Source organism: Stegostoma tigrinum, chromosome 25 (genome assembly GCF_030684315.1).
Source record: "Stegostoma tigrinum isolate sSteTig4 chromosome 25, sSteTig4.hap1, whole genome shotgun sequence".
NCBI classification, from domain to species: Eukaryota; Metazoa; Chordata; class Chondrichthyes; order Orectolobiformes; family Stegostomatidae; genus Stegostoma; species Stegostoma tigrinum.
In genome coordinates, this window is record NC_081378.1 from 39,330,289 (window position 1) to 39,353,436 (window position 23,148).

The 23,148-nt window shown below is 37.9% G+C and overlaps 1 protein-coding gene across 3 annotated transcripts in view; it reads left to right on the plus strand.

Annotated features, from left to right (window-relative positions):
- The window catches only part of LOC125463244 (copine-8), a 300,826-nt gene that overhangs the window by 162,197 nt on the left and 115,481 nt on the right, over positions 1-23,148 (plus strand). For all 3 annotated transcript variants that reach the window (XM_059654654.1, XM_048554261.2, XM_048554262.2), the window contains 2 exons: positions 16,575-16,638; positions 20,447-20,550. In XM_059654654.1, coding sequence (XP_059510637.1) covers positions 16,575-16,638; positions 20,447-20,550 — 168 coding nt within the window. The remainder of the gene's footprint in view (positions 1-16,574; positions 16,639-20,446; positions 20,551-23,148) is intronic.

Here is a 23,148-nt window from a genome sequence, read left to right on the forward strand (position 1 = left end):
TTTATATCTAGCATCTGCAATAATTTGCTTTTATCTTAGTACTCAAGTAAATTTGCCAGTTGCCATTTCCAAATATCTCTAGTACACTGCATTGCAGCTGAGCCCTTCTTCCTAACAATTAGAAATTTTAGTAGGAATATTTCTCCAAAGTTCAATACTAATGGTGTTCTTTCAGAATTTACTGCTTTTTAAAATCATTTTTGTTGCTGGCTTTATTTGAATTTTGTTTTGATTATGCATATACACAACAAAGAGCAACAATCATTCCCCATGTCTAATGTGTTGAAAATTCATCAATTTCTCAATCAACTGAAAGCATTCAAACTGGAAGAATTTAATCTGTCTCTTAATTGAAATGGGCCAAGAAAGTCTGAATGGAATAGCAAGATAAAAAAAAAAAGCCTTAATGAGGAAGGCAAAACACTTCAGCAACATTTGCTTCACAGTCATCACACAGTGGCAGGAGAAAAGGAAGGGGAAATTGTAGGATTGACTTTGAAAGGTACACAGTCAACTTTATAAGTAAGATTTTAAGTTAATTATTTTATGTGTAACATTATCTGACTAAGTTTCAGTGCTATTTCTGAGGTTCTAGGCATGGGGAAATTGGTACAAAAACAAAGTTGCTGGAAAAGCTCAGCAGATCTGGCAGCATCTGTGGAGTAGAAAACAGAGTTAATGTTTTTGATCCGGTGACCCTTTTCCTCAGAACTCTGTTTTCTGCTTCACAGATGCTGCCAGTCCTGCTGAGCTTTTTCAGCAACTTTTGTTTTTGTTCCTGATTTACAGCATCCACCATTCTTTTGGTTTTTATGGGAAATTTGTAATTGAATGCATTTTTTTAAAAAAAGTATTGAATAACTTCAGAGGTTCTTCTGCTTCCAAGTTGTTTTGATGTTCCTCTATTTATTTCCTGCAGATTACTTATTTATTGGTAAGGTTTTCATTCAGTACAGTAATGATTTGAGCATTTATTTTGTTTCCTGTAGCTTGTTTTGCTGGACAGTACCTTTTTTTGACCTGTTAGGCATAGTTTAGCATGTCTCAATAAATCAATGTGTCACCATGGAAATGGCCTCTCCTGTGGAATTCCAGCATGATCATGTATCTTATGACAATTTTACATTATAGCTAAGTGTGGTTGTAAAAGTCAAGGTCCGTTAATTAAGACATGAATAAAAGAACTGTTCTATGTTTAGCCATATTCCCTTGGATTCTCTTGATCTTAATTAAAGATAGTGTGAAACACAAAGCTATAAGTTGAGACAGCGGTCAGCATCACAAGATTTTGGCAACAAAACCCCAATCAACTTTATGGACTCTAATCCAGGTTTTGGCAATCGCAAACTAATATGTTGTGTCAAAAGAATCTGTACGCATCTCTCTGACACTGACTTGTTGTTTAGGCATGCAAGCAAGAGTCGAGATTAATAACTCTCTGACTTGTCTTTCTTATCTAAACTTTAACCTGCTGCTAGGACTAAGTAGGTATTTGGTTAGACTGATTTTGATTGATGTTTGCTAACAATATCGTCAAGCGAAGGAAATATTGGATCACCAAGTCAGACTGTACAGTAAAATAAATTGTGGGGGAAAAATAATTATGCCCATATTACAAATAAAATGTACAAGATTTGAATAACCTGGCAGGCTGAGTAGTAAAGCAAAAGAAAATGAATTGTTTATTATCCATTTGGATACAGATCACCGATAGTGAGCAACGGAAAACCTGTGATAACAAAGTGTAGAGCTGGACGAACACAGCTGCTGATGCTGGAGAATCTGAATAACAAAGAGTGGAGCTGGATGAACACAGCAGGCCAAGCAGCATCAGAGGAGCAAGAAAGCTGACGTTTCGGGCCTAGACCCTTCATCAGAAAATGCTGCTTGGCCTGCTGTGTTCATCCAGCTCCACTCTTTGTTATTCAGATTCTCCAGCATCAGCAGTTCCCATTATCTTTAATGGAAAACCTGTCTTTTGATATGGTAGATGCCTGGAGGCTGTGTATATTTACATAATAAATATATTTATGTACTCCTGTGTATAAAACTTGTATTTCATGACCTCAAGATGTCACAAAGCACTTTACAATCAATGAAATACTTTTGCAATGTAGGCAAACATTAATTAAATAAAAGCAAAAACTACTGGCAAATTCAGTAGGTCTAGCAACGGAATTAACATTGAAGAAAACAGAATTAACATTGAGAGAGATAATGGGAACTGCAGATGCTGGAGATTCCAAGATAATAAAATGTGAGGCTGGATGAACACAGCAGGCCAAGCAGCATCTCAGGAGCACAAAAGCTGACGTTTCGGGCCTATTAACATTGAGTTCTTTTGAAGTCTAGATGTGTGTGTGTGTGTGTGTGTGTGTGTGTGAAATGCCTTTTTATGTGTTAATAATGTGTGTATGCATGGGATGTGTGTGTGAATTCCAACCAACATTCTAGTCTTTTTATTCTTGGCTCTGTTGGCAGTACTTTATATGCAGCGTCACCTGAGAAGGACGAGAGAGTGAAAACTAGCAGCAAAAATGAAGAAGTAGGGAGAGAATTACCATACCAACTGATCAGAGAAGATGTGAACAGTGCCAGCACGATGTGTACACCAAGGTGTGAGGGAAGTGGGAGGCACTGGTGCTAAATCAGCTGTGGGGTAGGACCAGGTTAAACAAATACAGGCATGATTCAGAGAAAATTAAGAGTTGCCAGTGCTTTTTGCATAGCAGTGTTTCACAAACTGTAAATGACTTATTTTTGTTGTTGTGGTTCATTAAGTTACACTGATCAATAACTTCCAGCTTCTGGGATGTGTTTACAGTTACCTGAACAATATCTGTAGCCAGGACCTTGGTTTAAAGTTTCTTCAGAATGAGGTTGTCTCAGTAATACAGCAGACCCTTTCTTTGAAACTGACACATTAACTTTATCTCATGAAGTCCTGGGGCTACACATCTGTGTGGCTTGATGAAAATCTGTCCTGTGTGCTTTTGCACCTTCAAAAATGTAAACCTTTTGTGACTTTACCCAAGATATTTTTTCTTTTCACGTGGCTATTGAGGTGAGTAGTATGAGAGGGGTGACCATTGGGTTAGAAGATCTTTCGCCATTTTCCAACACAACAAGCCAGTAAAAATGATTAAAGGCCCCTTAAACCTTACCCATTCATACCACCCAATGGCTTTCAGATTGCCCTTACTATCTATACCCTCTCATATTATCTATGCTACCTCATGATCTCTTTCAATAAGCAAATATATATCCATAGTCATTCATTAGTGTATAGCATGTATAATCCTTAAGAGCCATATAAAATCAATGGGAATTATTTTAAAATTGCTGGAAAAAATTGAAACTTGAATAATCTTATGAACCTTGAATTCAAAGACTATTGATACTGTAAACAAAAACAAAATCGACTGTAATGAAAAAGTGATTGTCCTACTTTCAGTTAGATATATGAACAAACAAGAAACTGTATCAAAATAAAATTTTGTTTTATCAGCCTTCTGAAAGTTGAAAGTTGTTCTTGTATCAAAAAACCACTTGTGAAACTAAAACCATTTTCAGCTTTGAAACCCAGCCAATCATTCATAATGACGACAGCCATCATCACAAAAGCTTTCAGCTGTATTGCTTGAAACAGACAAAGTAGTATAGTGTCACATTTCAATTCCAAATCAGAGTATCATTAGTGAATGGAGCTGATGCAGAAATCTTTTTCAACTTTCAAAAACAGATTTTTAAACAACCACATCTATCAGTCAATTTAAATTACAGCACAAAGCATGATGGCAAATGTTGACTGGACACTTGAATTTCACTTGATTTTAATGCATGGAATTATTAGCGTTTGGAATATGTATGAATATTGCTATGACAGGCTAGGCTGTGGAAAGGTCTAATTAACTTTGCAGGATAGTTCCCTTATAACACCTAATAATGACATTTGAAGATGCCAAACATTTTACATTTACCTTTCAGAATGTTCATGACTCTTGAGTAAAGCTCAAACTAAATAAGGAGGCGAGATTTTTATGGCTTACAAATCCCAAGCCGGCAGTATGTGTTAAGAAATATGATTCTGCTGTGGCCATCAAAATGGGGACCCCAGCTTCTGAAGAATGGTGTATTTTATGCCCAAGATTGTTCTAGCTGTCCAAAAGTTCACATGAAAATGGTATGGAACCAGGAAGACTAGAAATGTACATGAAATTTATTTATTTGGCAAAATAAAGTAAGTTTCGAGTTTCAGAACTCAATTCACTCCTCCATTGAAGACAAAAATCCAGCTGCTGTAAGTAAGACCTTAGTCACAACATTTTGCTTTAAATTTGCAAACAAATGAGCCAATTGAGGTAGCGAATACTATTATTTTCTAAAGTTTAAGGGCGTTAGGCTTTGTACTTGTTGGGTCTTTCATCCTTGTTTTATATTAAAAGGTGTTCTACTTTGCTAAACCTTTGGATTAGAGTTGCTTTCATGTTTGGTGCTCAATTGTCTGTGATGTTTTGGAGTGAAAACTCAATGACATAGAGTTTGGTATGCAACTGACCTGCAGTAGTAATGGATCTATTTGTTGAAAGATTGTGGCCCCCAAGAAAAATGGAAAATCCAGTTTCAGCTTGTTTTACTTGAACAGTATGTTCTATTATTCAAAAGATACCTCCTCCGTAGGCCCCCTTCCCATTGCAAAATAGAAACAAGAATAAGGCCCAAAATATCATTCAGATATTTTCAGTATTGCTCAAACATTAGAAATTATTAGAATTGAATTGACTGTCTTATGTATGAGAGATAATGGGAACTGCAGATGCTGGAGAATTCCAAGATAATAAAATGTGAGGCTGGATGAACACAGCAGGCCAAGCAGCATCTCAGGAGCACAAAAGCTGATGTTTCGGGCCTAGACCCTTCATCAGAGAGGCTGATGAAGGGTCTAGGCCCGAAACGTCAGCTTTTGTGCTCCTGAGATGCTGCTTGGCCTGCTGTGTTCATCCAGCCTCACATTTTATTGTCTTATGTATGATGTTCTTTTACGTCAAACAGAAAAAATTGCTGATGGTTACTGCAATGAGAGAGATATTTCTGCTGCTTTTGGCGGGTGTGTAGAACTGTTCTCATTACTGCAGCAGTGAACCTTGTATGATGTGCATCCTCTGACAAGATGTGTCTGTGATTTAAACAATGGAAATGAACAATCCAGTTCTCTTGCTCCTTGAGGCACCAAGGTATCATATAGCAGGACACCATGTAACAGGCCTGCTGGAAAATGATAATCTTGTTCCAAATGAGATGAGAAACTGCAGATATCTGTCAGAACTTGTATGTTTCCGAGTTGAGATGTCAACTATTGTGTTACTAGATCATCCTGTAATTTATATTGGTATGGAATGAAAATCAAAAAGATTAACATTTCACACACACATTTGGTAACATCTATAAACTCTTGAATGATCTAGCTGTTAATCGCAGCAAGCAAAAGAAAAGCTCGAATGCTGTTGCTGAGTTGCCTTATTTATAGTGGTTGTATCATTCATGGTAGCTTAAAAGTGGTTCAACTTAACATTTCTTGTGTTTTTGCTCCAGGAATATTTATTTTCCTTCCATTCAATATTGTGAAGTCTGCAGGTCCCGTTACAAACACCTCTCCTGAACAAAAACAAAGTTGCTGGAAAAGCTCAGCAGGTCTGGCAGCATCTGTGAAGGAGAAAACAGAGTTACTGTTTTAGGTCTGGTGACCCTTCCTCTCCTGAACAACTTATTCTGGACCTCTTCCTGATAACAGTTGAAAATCAAGCCAGCCTGATTGCAACTTTGACGTCATGTTTGATTTTTAAGATGAATTTTCGACCTTATGCTTACGATATAGCAAAGAAACATATTTCCACCTCTGTAATGTTGCTCAACTTCACTCTTCTCTCAACTCATTTGGTGTTAAAACTCTCATGCATGCCTTCATTGCCTGAAGGGTTTGATCATTTCACTATGTTCCTTCCTGGTGTCTCACCTTCTGTAAACTTGAGGTTACCCAAAAATCTGCAGCCCATTTCTTAAATTGCTGCAGGTCCCATTCTCCTTTCTGCTGTGCTTGCTGTCCCGTATCGAATTCTGGTCTGCCAATGTGTTTTAATCTTCTCATCCTTTTTTCCAAATGCTTCCAAGTCTGTATCCCTTGCTATCTTTGTAATCTCCTCAATCCCACAATTCTCTGATATACCTGCTGCCCTCTAATTATGATATCTTAGGAATCTCCAGCCTTAGTTGTTCCACATTAGCACCTGCACCTTCACTGGCCTAGCCCCCAAGCTCTAGAATACCTGCTGTACATCTCTGTTCTTCTACTTCTTTTAAGACAGTTCTTGCAATCTACCTTGTTGACCAAGCTTTTGACAGCTATCTTCTTATGTGCTTGCTGTCATTCATTGTTTTACCATCCTCCAGTGTGTCTCTAAAACATTTATTACTGTTTTGAAGCACAGCCAACAAGCTGTAAACTCTGAAATTCAGTATCATCCAGCAGGATGCGCATAGTGTTTAGTTTTCAAAATTGCTGCTGAGCTTTAAGACACACATGTCTCAGTCACAAAGTTATAAGAAAGTACTCAGATACTGACAGTACTTTAGTATTTTGATGGTTCTTCACCTTTACATATGAACAGACAAAATGAAGATGTGAAAAATTCGCCATACTATGAAGCCCACTATTTCCAGACATGCAGTGCCATTTTTTTTACTGTACTTCGGAAGATTTTGGACTCCTGTTGGTGTAAGCAAATGTGAATAAAATTTGCATTTGCCCACAATCTATTGGAAAAAATGCCACAAGTGTGCACAGAATAATTTCTAATTGCAATCAGTGTTAGCCATTAAAATGTGGAAATGTGAAGTTGATCATTTTGGAAGGGAGAACAAAAGAACAGAATATTATTTAAATGGATGAAAACTGAAGAAAATTGTAGCACAAAGGGACCTGGGAGTACTTGTGTATGAAACACAAAGCTTGGAGATGGATGTAGCACGTAATGAGGAAGGGTCACTTGTCCTGAAACATTGACTCTGATTTTTCTTCACAGGTGCTGCTAGACCTCCTGAGATTTTCTGATAACTTTTGTTTTTGTCCCTAATTTATAGCATCTGCAGCTCTTTTCAGTTTTTATTAGTTCGTTGGAGGCAGTTCAGAGAAGGTTCACTGGGATGATCTCTGGAATGGAGGGATTGTCGTATGAGCAAAGGTTAAACAGATTGGGGCTGTGTATTCACTGGAGTTTAGAAGAATGAATGATGGTGATCTCACTGAAGTTTATAGAAGTCTTAAGGGTTTTGACAGAGTAAATGCTGAGAGGATGTTTCCCTTCCTCGGAGAATCTACGTCTATACAGCATAGTCTCAGACTAAAGGGGCCCTGATTTAAGACTGAGATGAGGAAATATTTCTTCAATGAGGTTTGAGTGCCTTTTGGAACTGCTTGCCATAGAGAGCTGTGGGGACAGAGTCCTAGTGCATATTTAATGTTGAGATAAATAGATTCTTGGGGCATCAAGGGTTGTGGGGAAAGAGCAAGAAAGTGGATGTGAAGAATGTTGGATCAGCCATGATGCTATAGAATACAGGGCAGACTTGAGGAACTGAATGTCCTAAACAGTTCCTATTTCTTATGGCTTTTAGGGAGTTAATCCTTTAAGCCAGAAATTCTTCTAAATAGGAAAAACTACCAGTTATTGGCTTAGGGTAGGATTTAACATTGAATGCCTTCAATTATTTTACAAAATAAGGATGATTATTTCATAGCAATTTCATTTTTGGGAGGTATTGGAGAAGAAAGAATTCTGTAGGGCCTGCTGTACATGGAAAATGAGTTGATTTGTTGAAATTTGAAAGGGCATTTTGCAAGTATTCAGTTTCTTTGGGTAGCAATTGCTGTTGTTCTTGAGCCATAAAACTTTGGCAGAAGACTTGGTTCCACACGGGGAAAATTTATTGGAAATAATAAATTGCTCTGGGAAATATGAGCTAAGATTAAAATTTTCTCAGTGCTTTGGCTGTGATATTACCAGCCAGTGCAGCTTCTTGATCCCTGTGGCTAAATGTGCAATCATTTCTGTGATAAGGACAGTGACACCATGCTGAGTACTGTATTGTTTAAAAGCAGTGAGCAGCAGTTTATTTTACAACCCTTTGCTGGACTCATTGAAGAACACCTCCTATCTTCCTGGCATTATATGTGCCAAAAATGGCTAATAATTGGACCTGTGTTTATGTTCTGTTTCTATAGAACAAAATATGTAAATTATATCATAGTAACTTGTGAAGTCATTTTAAAATGAATGTGCACAGCAATTATCATTGTTCTGAATCGTTAGCCTTCCTGCTCCTCTGATGCTGCTTGGCCTGCTGTATTCATCCAGCTCTACACCTTGTTATCTCATTATTGTTCTGGTAGTTGACCAAAAAATAAGTAAAGATTAAAATGTAATAAAATGAAAGATTAAAAATAACAGGGTGAAGGTTTGGAAGGAATTTTTGCACAAATAGGAATTTGTGACTCCACTGCCATTACTGCCTCCGATAATGTAGGGGGCACTTTGTTGGAATAGACACTGGTAGGATAGCAATGGATAGGGATGCAAAGATTCTGTGTTTCTTTCTCTGTTACTCTTCCCGCATTCAGTGTCTCTTTTTCCTTTTCCCCACTTTAGCCTTCCTCACGTTCCTATAAAAGTAGCCTACAATATGATGCAAAAACATGTCCATCACAGCATATTTCCCTTCCAATAATTGTGTTAGGCTGTTCATTTTCATTGAAGTACATGGTTTTACAATCATTCCCTGTGGTGTTGTATTTTCACCTCCTTCTGGGAAGCTAATGATGAGTTTGGCTGGAAAAATTCATCTTTGAGGGAACTAAAGATTAACTGAGTGAGATTTCGTTAGGTATGTATGCATATGGCCACCTGTATAGAGGAAAGGGATAAATGAAAAAGAACGTATATCTGTGTCTACTTCCACTATGATCTATGCACTGCCTGTTTAAAAAGTTTGCACAGTGTATACCAGTTATGACTAATAAAAATCCAAGACACTACATTACTGATGTCATCTGATGTGTGGAACTTCGTAAAATTTTGTCCTGGCTTCTCATTTGATCAGCTCTGCAACACTGAAAAGGAATCAAACGATGCTAACTGCAAGTACTCGACTACTGTGATAATACATTTAATACCAATTAATGACAATATTACAACATGACAACCACTTGATGTCAAATTATAGTCATGTTATCACTCTTAAAGTAATTGATATCAACTGATGAGTGGAATGTTGTATTTTACTGTAAATGAGGACTGATGATGCTTGAATGATTGCATTGAATAGCAAGTGAAAACTGTGAATAGCAAATGATGTTAAAAGTTATCACTAATTTCTAGTACTTTGCTCCTACCAGCATTGACAAGGTGGAAAACCCTCAGACATTCAAGGATATTTAAAAATATTTCTCTTTCACCAAATGTTTCTCTCTCTACAGTATAGCCCTCTGACACAATGCATTGTTTTGTCTTTTTTTTGCTAAATGTTGGGTCTGTGGATCCGTAGTACCAACAATTTAGTTCAGTTAAGCACCATAACAATGTAAAATATTTCTCTGTGGGTCTAAAGGTTCAGGCCCAAATATCAATGGCACACCACAACCGTGGATACAGTTCTACTTTAATGTGATATACCTTTATAACATGACTAACAAGGTACATACTGTGCTTACTATGACAATGGTTGTTTAAAAGCCCCAAGAGCCAGTGTCTGTCTCAGGTGGTCAATCCATCAACAGCACCAAGTCCTTTTTTGCTGGGGTTTTTATATCCTGCTATGACTGTGTGTCATATTAGGTAATGCTTGTTCAAAGCCAGGCCCAGATGTGTTCTTCCTGGGCCTCCTTTCAAGGTTATTCTTGAAGAAACACAGGTGGCTGTCTTTGTGTTATCTCAGACTTGAACTTATCCTTGAAAGTTGCCACCCAGGTTGACAGGGCTATTAAGAAGGCATACAGTGTTTTAGCTTTTATTAATAGAGGGATCAAGTTCCAGAACCAAGAGGTTATGCTGCAGCTGTACAAAACTCTGGTGCGGCCGCATTTGGAGTATTGCGTACAGATCTGGTCACCGCATTACAAGAAGGATGTGGAAGCTTTGGAAAGGGTGCAGAGGAGATTTACTAGGACGTTGCCTGGTATGGAGGGAAGGCCTTACAAGGAAAGGCTGAGGGGCTTGAGGCTGTTTTCATTAGAGAGAAGAAGGTTGAGAGGTGACTTAATTGAGACATATAAAATAATCTGAGGGCTAGATAGGGTGGATAGGGGAGAGCCTTTTTCCTAGGATGGTGACAGCGAGCATGAGGGGGCAAAGCTTTAAATTGAGGGGTGAAAGATATAGGACAGATGTCAGAGGTAGTTTCTTTACTCAGAGAGTAGTAAGGGAATGGAACACTTTCCCTGCAATGGTAGTAGATTTGCCAACTTTATGTACATTTAAGTCATCATTGGACAAGCATATGGACGTACATGGAATAGTGTAGGTTAGATGGGCTTCAGGTCGGTGTGACAGGCCGGCACAACATCGAAGACTGAAGGGCCTGTACTGTGCTGTAATGTTCTATGTTCAGACTGCCTTATCTCCTTCAAAGTTGGAGTGAAGAAGGTGTATTTAGGAAATAGTTGCGCATAGTTCTCCAACATAATTGTAATAACTGCCTTACAGACTGGCAAAAATCTATATCTTTATCAATCTTCCCATTTGCCTTCCTGTTCTCGCACCCACAATGCAGTTCTTCAGTTGGCATGCCAGCTTCTTCCTTGCCCATTTAAAATCCTAGCACAAGGGACTTCACCACAGGCAGTTTATGTTCATTAATAGGAAACAAAAGAATGGCCACTTAATTCAAAGTAAATAATACAATGTAAGAGTAAATAATACATTGGCTTACAAACATGTTTGCCTTAGGGCTGGATATGGTTATTGCTAATAAGTTTTAGCTCTGTCAACATGCTGTCGGGATGAACTATTCCAATGGGTTCCATCCACATTGTGCTTATTGCCATAATTGTACATATGACTGAATTCAGAGCTTAAGTTTGCCAATGGAAGATTTCCCATAAAATAATTTTAGAAGACAGTGTAGCCAGGATCTCAATTACAGATGCGCTGGGATCAACTTTACTCTGCTATGCCTGCTGGAAACCAGGCAACGTTGATGGAGAGGAAGAATTTAAATAGTAGAAGACTTACCAACCCTGTCCCATCTCCACCTGGCCAACACCATTTTTAAGTGAGAGATAATGGGAACTGCAGATGCTGGAGAATCCGAGATAACAAAGTGTGGAGCTGGATGAACACAGCAGGCCAAGCAGCATCTCAGGAGCGCAAAAGCTGACATTTCAGGCCTAGACCCTTCAGTGACAAGGCATTTCTCCCTGAGCAAATAGAGGTCTCAAAAATATTCTGCTGTGATATCTCCTTTTCAGAAAACTGTTGCAAACCATGTGTTTCAGTTGAAAGCAAAGTATTGTGGATTCTGGAGCTCTAAAGTGCAAACAAAGTTCTGGGGAAACTTGGCAGGTCTGGCAGCATCTGTGGATAAGAAACGAAATTAATGTTTCAAGCTCAGAACTGAAGGGGGCTGGAAAATTGTTTTTATGCTGGAGACAAAAGGAGAGAAGGAGTGAATGTCCATATGTTGTTCTTTATAATAATAATATGACGCAGGGTGTGTTGGGTCTGTTCTCCTGACTAAGTATTAATTCTATCACAGAGGTTCGCCATCTGTCAGAATGACAAGAGAAGCTTATTTTCTTTTAGGCATTGTGTTGCAAACAACATTCTGCCTTATGATACACTTGTTATTTCATGTTGCCAGGAATTTTTTTTAACTTTACATATATGATGAGGAAGTTCTATGTTTTTCTTGTATAGGGGGAGAAAAGTTTGTAATTCTACAGCATAGAATGTTTTTTTCAACTTTTGGATTGCTTTATAAGTTGCGTTACAGTGGCTGCAATTTGATTTGGAACTTCTACACTCAGATGTACCATTTGGAAGACGAGCTAAAGCTGATCAATAGCTTCAAAAAGCAAGTGATAATTGAAAAACATGCTTCAGTGTAAGTACTGACATTTATTTAGAGGGTGGTGTGACAGGAATTAGGCATGCTGCTTTGCGGTGGAAATGATTCAGGTTGTTTTTTTAACTGTGTTCTGGCATGGCATATGAACATCACTGGCTTAGCCAGTGTTTGTTAACCATCCCTGCTTTGCCCTGCAGAACGTGGCAGCAAAATCCATTCTTGAGCTGCAGTCTAACTAGTGTTGGTGTTAGCCAACTGGAATGGGTTGTTTCCACTCCTAATTGTGGCCTCTTCTGGCAGCTAATTGGATCATAATTTGCATAAGCTAATTGAAATGGAATCATGTCATTGTACTCAGACAAAGAATTTTGAGCAGCAAAGCCTTGATGAAGGCAGGCAGAGGATCAAGGTGGATATACTGTCCAAGAATTGGAACCCTTGCGGTGCACTGGTAGTCTCTCTTCCTCCGAGCCAAGGGTCAAGTCCCAGCTGTTCAGGAAGTGTGTAATAACATCTCTGAACAGATTGATTAGAAACTATCTACCATTTTGAAGTAGTAGGGTTCTTACTTTGCAATGTAGTGTCCCTACATCTGATTCAGAAGGCCAGGGTTCAAGTCCCACCTGCACCAATGAGTGTAATACCGTGACTAGAAGATTGGTTAACAATATTTACAACCTGAGGATTAGGGCTTTTTTGTGTCTGTGTTAATAACCCTTTTACTGAGCTGGAAGATCCCAGGTTCAAATCCTATCTGCTTAAGAAATATGTATGTAATGACACTTCTAAACCTATCTGTTAAAATCTGTATAATCAAAGCATTGCCTGACAGGCATCAGTGAGCAGATAACAACACTCCCCATAGTTACAGCTTGAAAATATTTTTCTAAAATTACAATAGAAAAGGTGATAAATGTGGTTTATTCTTTACCTGAGCAAATAGGGTAGTAACCATAAATGAAAAAGAGAATTTCTTTAATAAATTTAAATTGTGTAAACAAATAATCTTTTCAAATATTGTAGAATTCAGTTAGGATATTCCATTTTGGTAACACTCCATTTGATTGTTGTTTTGGATTAATAATTGTATAAGCTCCCAAGTTCCAATGCCATAACATGTTGGACGACTAAGAGCAGCTGAATTTTTTCGATTGTGTTTTCTTTTCTGCACATACAATGCTAAAAGCAAGAAACATATTAATAAGTAATTTGAAGAGGCTAAAGTAGCAATGACATAAAGATTATCTATATTTTCTCAGTTGATAATTAGTTATTTCGAAAGGGCAAGGAGGAAATTGGTTTAAGTGATAGCATTTGCCTGAGTCTTCATCATTGTTTTGACATCAATTTGCCCGCAATGTCCATGAGCTGCTTATAAATGTTAATGTGTTCCAAGTTGGGTAGCATGTTGATTTTAGTGAGTGACATTCCAGTTGATTGTGTGATGAAATCTCACATAAAGGGTGCACAAACCTTTTTTCATTTGTCATTCAGAGCTGTAACTCTGTGCAAGTGGAAGTAATCTGCAAAACATGCTTTGATATTGCTTCCAAAGCATTAATATCCCATGTAGTGAATCCAGTAGGATTACATGCCTGGCAACATTCAGTACTGTCACTATGTCACCAGAACAGATGCTTTAAATTATTTTTGCTGCAAAGGACAGTGTGTTTTGAAAGCTTGTATGATTCCCTACTATGGTGACCATGCAAAGCCTGCAATGCCTGTCAATAGAAACAATTCCGCTTTAGTTGAAAACACTCAACTAGTGTTGGCTGTAAAATATTTTCCACTCTGGCAACCAGGCTGTGGTGAAGCCTTTGAAATATTTCTATTGGTTCAAAGGTCAAACTGAAAGTTGTGAACCTGATGATAGGGAGGATTTGAAGATTTGTCAATATTTAGAGGGAAGCTTGGCTATCCATAATATCAACATGAGGTTGCAACAGAACATGACAGCGACTGGCACATTTACTTTCTTTCTGAATGGAATGCATTTAGTAGTAGTGCCCTAGTTCAGACAGCCATCTGTAAGAGTCAAACTTTGACACAAATGCAAACTTTCTTCTTATCAAAGCCATCTGAGTGGTCTAACAAAACCCAATATCATATTCTTTGCTCAGATAATAAAATGTGAGGCTGGATGAACACAGCAGGCCAAGCAGCATCTCAGGAGCACAAAAGCTGACGTTTCGGGCCTAGACCCTTCATCAGAGCTCTGATGAAGGGTCTAGGCCCGAAACGTCAGCTTTTGTGCTCCTGAGATGCTGCTTGGCCTGCTGTGTTCATCCAGCCTCACATTTTATTATCTTGGAATCTCCAGCATCTGCAGTTCCCATTATCTCTCATATTCTTTGCTATTGTTATCAGTCTTATCACATGAACTTTCTTGAATATAATTATTATTCTACAATTTACAGCACTAAAATGTTTTTCTGAATGTGAAACAAAGCTTTTAGATTGCCATTACCAGAATGTTTCTTTAGAAACAGTGAGAGGGTAGCAGCACACCATGTGATGAGATACATTACATCCAGTGATAAATGTGTGTTCTCAACATCACTGGTATGTCTAAGTTTAAGAAAAATTGAGTTTTGTTCATTATAATTATTGTTCATCATTGGATTAAACAGTATGTACCTGGTGGGATTTGAAAACATGATTGACAAAACTTTTGACTAGTTATGGATATGGTCTCCCTGCCCTGCAAAAATCCGAGTTGTGTAAATGTGGCAGATCAGGAGTTCCTGGAAGATTTTAAATTAGTAAATCAGCAAAGTTGCTTTTATCTTTCAGGCAGGTCACTTTACTCCTAATTTCCTCCAAAGGCATTGCTGTGAATTGAAAATGTTATACCAGTATAACAAGAAAAACAACACTTTACAAGTTGATCGCTTTAATCAACTGATAGCAACCTAGTTCAGATGCACAAGTATAATTGAGAAACGTTTTGGAAAGTAGGAATCAGTTCATAAAGCTGATTACTACAAACTGTTATCTTTGGAGTTAAATCAAACTGTGGCTATTTACATGATTCATCCTCGAATCATTGCAAATGCCTCGGTTTACATTGCTGTTAAATACGCACCAGCCAAATGTGATCAATCTAGGTAATAAGCCCACAAAGAGGTTGGCAAATGCTGCTTCCTCAAATCCACAGTGGCAATCTATCCCTTGATACGTGGCTAGGGAAATCTGCTACCACCTTTGACCAACTCATGAGATGTGCATGAAATATCACTAGGCTGTCTATTAGGATCACACTGATGGTTTACATCGCCTGTTATGCCAACCTGTTGTATGGTTGTAGCATGTGCGAAATTTACAACTATCAAAAGAAGCTCAATAACTTCCATCTTTGCTGTCTGTTGCATATGATGTTTACATTCTGACAGGGCATATCAGAAGTGCAGTAGTAATCTTAAAGACAAAGCTCTAAAGTTTGTTAGTACTCATCAAACAAAGGCAGATTAGTTACCTCAGCCACATTATCAGGATGGAACATCATTCCATACTCAATGATCTTTTAAATGGTGAAATAGCCAGAGCCAGATCATCAATGAATGCCCAAAACTTCATTTCAAGGATGCTTACAAGTGTATTGTGAAACCTTTGCATATTGAATATCTCATGAGCCACTGGCTGCAACAGAGTAAAGTGGTAAGTGGGAAATGCTATAACAACTTGACAATAGATGCCAACACTAGAAACAGCCTGATCATCTTGTGGCAGAACCCAGTTCTGGAGGATTGGCCTCTTCAGACATTTATTGCACCATATGAAGACACCCCCACTGTCTCTGAATTAGATTGTTCTCTGCAAGTTCATCATCTTTCATGGATGGAAGATACTGATACACATGTCAAAAGCCAAAGTATTGATAAGAGTGAGCAAAAACTAAAATAGTACATTAAATTGTAGCCTAATAATTCAAATGAACCTTTTGTTCTCAACAAAGGAGTAGATGTTTTCTTGAGTTATAGTATTATTAATAGGCAGCTCATCAGATCACAAGAGTTTTTGTCACAATCAAATAGTTGTGGTCAGGCTGATGAACTTTAGCTTTCACAACACATCAGGATTGCACAAACAAATCAGATTTTTGTTGCCAGTCAAATCTGGTTTCATACACAGCCTCTGGTGAGATGCCATGTATTTACCTCTTCCCCAATGCTAATAAAACAATGGTGAAAACAAAGTTAGCAATGAGTTTTCTTGTTCAAAGTGCATCAACTGCTTCCTCAATCCTTTTTTGAAAAACAGTCCTTTTCTCAATTCAACTTATGGTTAAAAGAAAACAATAAGGTGTTCACAATGATTAAAACAAAGCTGATTCAAGGCATTTAAAGATCAAGTGAAACATTGTAGAAGAAAGTATTCTTCAAAACTTATTTCAGCAGAGGGATTTATAAAAACAAAGCAAAAATATTTAATTTCTTTTTGTTTTAATCTAACAGGGGAATTCCTGGAAAGAAATGTGGAGCAATAATTCTCACAGCAGAAGAATTGAGCAATTGCCATGTAAGAACAAATTATCAATCTTCTTCCAAATTAAGAACTCCTCCATAATACGGTGAAGGTGCCATCAAAGTTACCCGTTAGAATTGAGATCTGTGTGTCATGTTTCTAATAACTAAATAAGAAATCTTCTAACAAGTAGATCTTCAATTTTTGTGATGTTCTTTTGGGTGACTATAACTATTAAGTATTAGTAAGTCTTCTGATCTATTTGACAATGAGGGGGTACAGTATGTTTTGATCATTAGGAACTCTGACAAGCTAATTACTCAATGCAAATACAAGCTTTTGTTCCCTCACGGTTAATTGTGTTCCCTTACTCTGAAGAATGGAGGTAAGACAAGTCTATGCAGGTTGGAAACATGCCCCAAAAACTGTGGGTGAGGAGAGAGAAAGCAGGAAGATAATATATAATAATATTTAAAATAATATTTAAAAATGCATTTTCTTGCATTTTTTTGGCCCAGCAAACTCTTAGGCATCTTTAATCGGCCTGTTCAAATGTGTTATGACCCATCTCTAGAGTAGGCAGGATTTGAACCCAGGCTTTTAAACTACTACAGTGTCAAAAGACCTCTTTAACCCTTTAAAAATGGATACGCAAATTTATTATGAATTGAGAGTATAATCTTATTGCTCTATTGTGTGTACATCTTTGATGAAGTCAGAATGAAGAATTTTGGATTTGTCATTTGTGCTGTGATATTTTGTTTCTGGTCCATATTCGATATAGATGCCACATGGATGAAGGCAAATAAGCCCCTCTCCAGTGCTGTTTAAAAATATGTTTTAGTGGACCCCCAGAAAATTTCTTTGTCTCTCTTTTTCGTTTACAAATTTAACGTGCGATTTAACCAAATATATCAAGATGACAGTGTCATTATAGCATAAAGCAATTAGTAATTCCCAAGATATGGTTGTTAGTATGGCTGTTAGCGTGAATCAGGCACCTTCTAATTGTCAGATGAAAGATAGAATGCAATTAGTCGTTCTGCACAGACTTTGGTTCTCAAACACCTGCTGATTGGAGTAAAACTGAAGTGGTTTAAAATATCACCAATAGCCTTGCGTAATGTCTTGAAATTACAGTGGCAAGGAATAAGCCTTATAATTTGTGATTAATTCTAGTTGTGTTGAGATCAACTTATATTGGGTCACACTGGTATCTCTTAAAATTCACAGTTCTTAATACCAGAAGCAAATCATTAAAAATCATGCTTAAGCTTACTTTTGAAAATTTAAGATGACATGTTACATTACGAAACAAGATTTCTACTTTTTAAAATTTGGCAATAAAATCAATAGGAAAACTTAAAATTAATTAAGTTAATATAGTCTATATAACTATTTTTAATTATTTAGATGGTATACATAAGTCTGGCTTTAAATTATTTATGGCATATTAATATGCTGGTTACGATTCAAATCACAGATTTAAACTGTGATTTCCTGTATCATACATGGACTTTGTCTTTCTCATCGCTGAATTAACCTATACATCCTACAAACAAAGTAATGTTGGTTTGAAACAAGCGCAGAGAATGCTGGAGAAACTCTGCTGGTCTGGCAGCTACTGTAGGGTGACTCGATCCCATATCGTTTGCCTACCAACATAACAGATCCATAAGAGGATGCCATATCCCTAGCCCTGCACTTATCCTTAGAACATCTGGACAACAAACACCTACGTCAGACTCCAGCTCATTGACTATAGCTCCACCCTCAACACCATTATCCCCTTCAGACTGATCTCAAAATTGTCTGACCTTGGTCTCAGCTCTGCCCTCTGCAGTTGGATCCTCAGCTTTCTGACCCATGCAATCAGTGAGAATAGGTAACTGAACCTCCACCACAATAACACTCAACACTGGAGGCCCCCAAAGATGCAATCTCAACCTCTACTGTACTCTCTGTACACCTGTGAGTGTGTTGCCAAATCCTGAATGAACATCATCTACAAGTATGCAGACAACACCACTGTAGTGGGATGGATATCTGACAATGTTGAGTCAAAATACAGAAGGGCGATAGAGGTCTTGTTGACATGGTGCAATGAAAACAGGCTGTATCTCAATATCGACAAAACTAAAAAGACTGATCATTAAGTTCAGAAAGAAAGGAGGAGTGCACACTCCCATCTACATCAACAGAACTGGGGTTGACAGGGTAGAGAGCATTAAGTTCCTTGGCGTGATGATAACCAACGACTGTCCTAGACCTCCCATGTAAATGCGGCAGTCAAGAAGGCACAACAACACTTTTCTTCCTCGGGCATGTCTGTAAGTTCCCTCACCAACTTCTACAGATACACCATTGAAAGGTTGCCTGGTATGGCAACTGATCTGCCCAGACACTACAGAAGGTGGCGCGCACAGCACAAGCCATTACACAAGCCAACCTTCCGTCTATGGACTCTACTTCCACGGCCTGCTGCTGCAGAAAGGCGGCCAACATCATTAAAGACCCATCGCGTGCTGGTAATGATCTCCTACACCTTTTCCATCAGGCAGAAGATACAGAAGCCTGAACACATGCACAAGCAGGTTCAAGAGTAGCTCTCTTTTGGTCACTATCAAACTGTTGAATGGACTCTAGCCAAAGTAACCTAAATGCTTCTAAATCTTTTTGATCTGTACATCCTTTGCTAGCTGTGATCCGCCTGTACTGCTCGTAAGCAAAGCTTTTAATTGTATTCCCGAACACATGACAATAAAATCAATCAATCAGGAGTTAACATTTTACGTGTGCTATGACATCTTCAGAGGAATTTCTCCAGCATTCTGTGTTTGTTACAGATTTCCACCATCCACAGTGTTTTGATTTTATTGTGATGCTGATTTTTTCAGTCATGTGTAAGACCAGCATTTATTTTATGAATGAGTTGTGACTGCCAAGGAGCTTTTATAACTTATTCACATGTATTCTAATAAGTTGAATTGTTCAACTTGGCGAGGTGCAATTTTAAACTTGTAACATAGGGTAGGCCAATGTATTACCAAAGTATAGAAAAATATGAAGACTAAAGAATCAATGTGTATCGCAAATATTAATTTCAAGCTATCAATTTCACAGGCAGCTTTCAAACCCTTACTTTTTCTTTTGAATTGGCTTTATATGTTCTACCCCAAATAGTTAAGATGCCACTTTTAGTATGCTTGCTTACACTTTAATAAGCTTAATAGGTATAGACTAAAAAAATAAAATTTATGTTGTAATGCTCAATCTCTTTCCATAGACGACCTGAAGAAGCATTGCATAATTCAGTGGAGAATGTAAATTGATCAGCAGGTTTGGCAGTGTCTGTGGAGAAAAAGCAGAATTAATGTTTTTGGTCCAGCGACCCTTCTTCAGAGTTGGAGGGCATTGAAGATGGGACACTGGACCCAAAACATGAACTCTGCTGCCAAACCTGCTGAGATTTTCCATGAATTTTGGATTTTGTTTGATTTTCAGCATCTGTAGTTCTTGGCTAATTCAATTAGAGCAAGAACAAAGGTTCATTTGGGTTATTAGAGAGCCAAACAAGTCAGTCTTGAAACAATACTTTTGAGATCATCAAAAAAGAATTGTACATTTTGCAACAGTCATGCTATTCAGTGCTTTCTTTCACTGCCCACTTTCATTATTTATTTATTTTCAACCATTTTTCTTACACTCATAATTGATGCATTGGGCTTTTCACGTGGTTTTATTTATTGACTTACCATTGAATCCTTGACAGCATCAATGAAATGATGAGTAGTTTTAACAGCTTGCATAGTAAATTTTTGATTCCTCCCTTTCACACTTGATCTTTTTCCTACTCCTTCAGGATGTTGCGGTGATGCAGTTTTGTGCCAACAAATTAGATAAAAAGGATTTCTTTGGAAAGTCAGACCCCTTTCTTGTATTTTACAGAAGCAATGAGGACGGAACGTAAGTGATATATTAATGATTTTGTAAACTGTAGATTGATTCCTAGGTGTTGATCGTGCAAGTGGTGTGAATTCCTTTGTAGTTTTATTTTGCCTCAGAATTTGAAGGAAATTACTTCAAGCTGCCAATCTTTACTTCCTAACAGCTTGTTTATAACACTTGCTGATGCGTGCAGCATATTCATAACAAGCTGCAATTCTTAGGTTGTGTGGAGATATATGAAAGCTGCGTAATAGTCTGACCTGATGTGCAATTTTTTGATACAGAATGACAAGACAGGTTATGAATCAATTTTTATTCCATTCTCTTTTTTTCCCATTTTCCATTGCTTCTCATTAATAATTGAAGAACGTTTTCACATAACACTTCAGTGACTTACAAATTGCTTCACGTTTTAGGATCATGTTGTCACAATAGATTTTCTGATGGTAGTAATTTATTATACCTTCATATATAATAAAGGATCTATCTGTAAGCTGGAATAATGTCATTGTTTAGAAAATAATTTAAATATCTTCCAGACTTTAACTGTAATGTTCATTCCAGTTTGACTGCTTTGCATAATTCACACTGATGATTTATCCTAAAGCTATGGTATTGCTTCCAAAATTTGAAACATGGGCTCATTTAAGCAGTTTGATGATCGGAAAAGATTCAGCACAAATTATGCAGGCACAGAGCAATTTTAGATATGAATCAGCCTCTTAATTCAGTGCAATTCCTCATCTTAACATCACTTGTCTAATTAGTACTCTAATATTTTCTCAATTTCATTAACATATCCACCTCCGCCTGTTTTATCCAATGTCTTAAAGCTGTGGCTTCATTGCTAGTATTTCTGAAACCCTTATTTTTTCACATTTTTGTTAACACTGAGCACAGTTTGTTCAAAACCCATCTCACTGACCTCTCATTTCTACAGGCAAGACGAAATCCAATTTATTTAATACTTCCCCATTGGCATTCTGTTACACACTAAATCCTGATCGTGACAGTCACAGTGATTTCTTTTGGTTCCCTGTCACTCCGGGCAGATTCAAAATCTAAGACCTTGTTTAGGAATTCCACATCTCCCTCATAAACCCCCCTGCTGTGCCCCCACCTCCTATGCATGAGTTCGCTCTTTCCTTGCCTCAACATTTTCTTCTCACCTTACATCCCACTCTGCACCCTTCAGTCCTTCAATTATAACCTGCCTTTCAGGCCTTGATGTCTCTACTGTTGGAGTGTACACTTCATTTGCCTCATCTCTACTGTTTGAAGCTCTCTGTTTGAAAATATTGCCCTTTCTGCTTTTCTCAATCCCCTGCCCTCTCATGCGTTCCCCTCACCCCACATCCACCTAACTCTTCTGTTACCATTGACATCCATTTCCCCCAATGTGCTCTGTCTCACGCCTTTAAGGGCACTTGATAAAAGTGAATTGTTTTATACAGCATCCTGTAATAGAACTGCTGGACTTTCTACAATCCTTTCTTTTTCACATGTCCTTGATCGAATAAAAAAAATTCCTTAGACAGGATGTCTGTCATCTTTCAGATGGCAGTTGCTCTGACAGTGGTTGCTCATTGGGAGAGATTTCAATTCATGTGATTCTACTCTGAGATCACCTCAGTCCATGCACAGACAATCTTCCTTTCTATTTTACAATGGGCTTAGGCCATTCAGCCGCTTGAATCTGCTTTGCCATTCCGTACGATCATGGCTGACCTGTGGCCTAACGCCGTATGCCTGCTATGGTTCAATACCTCTTGATATCGTGATAAAAAAAATGTCTATGTCAGATTTAAACTTAACAATTGAATTATAATTGATCCCATCTGAGGAAGTGAGTTCAGAGCCTCCACTACTCTTCACGTGTAGAAGTGCTGTCTAACATGACTCTTGAATGGCCTGTCTGTAATTCTTAGATTATGTCCCCTTGTTCTAACCAGTGGAAATATTTATCTATATCTACGCTGTCTTACCCTGTTAATATCCTGAAAATCATGATTAAATCACCCTTAACCTGCTACACAATAGAAGATAAAAACCCAACTTATATAATCTCTCCTCATAACTTAACCCTTAATGTCAAGTATTATCCTTGTAAACCTGCATTGAACTCCTTCCTTCCTGTGCCCAGATCTGATCACAGTACTCTATGTGGGGTGTAACTAGGCTTTCGTATAACTGCATCCCTGTACTCTAGCGCTTTTAGATATGAAGGCCATTCCATTAGCCACCTTGACTATTATCTACACCTGTTCATGGCATTTAAAGAGCTATGCCCCCAAACCTTATTGGGCATCCACCGTATTTAACTTTGTGCCTTCTAAAACAAAAATACCTAGATCTATCCTTTCTTGGTCCCAAATGGAGAAACTCACACTTATATTAAAATTCTTCTGCCACAGCTCCGCTCATAAACCTAATCTATCAATATCCTGCTGTAACATTACGCTGTTTCCAACACTGACTACGATGCTGCCCAATTTTGTGTCATTAGCAGATTTGGATATTTGGCTTTTTATGCCATTTTCCAAGTTGTTAATGAATGTTATGAATAATTAAGGTCCGAGGATAGATCTTTCTGGGCACCACTAGTCACATTCTGCC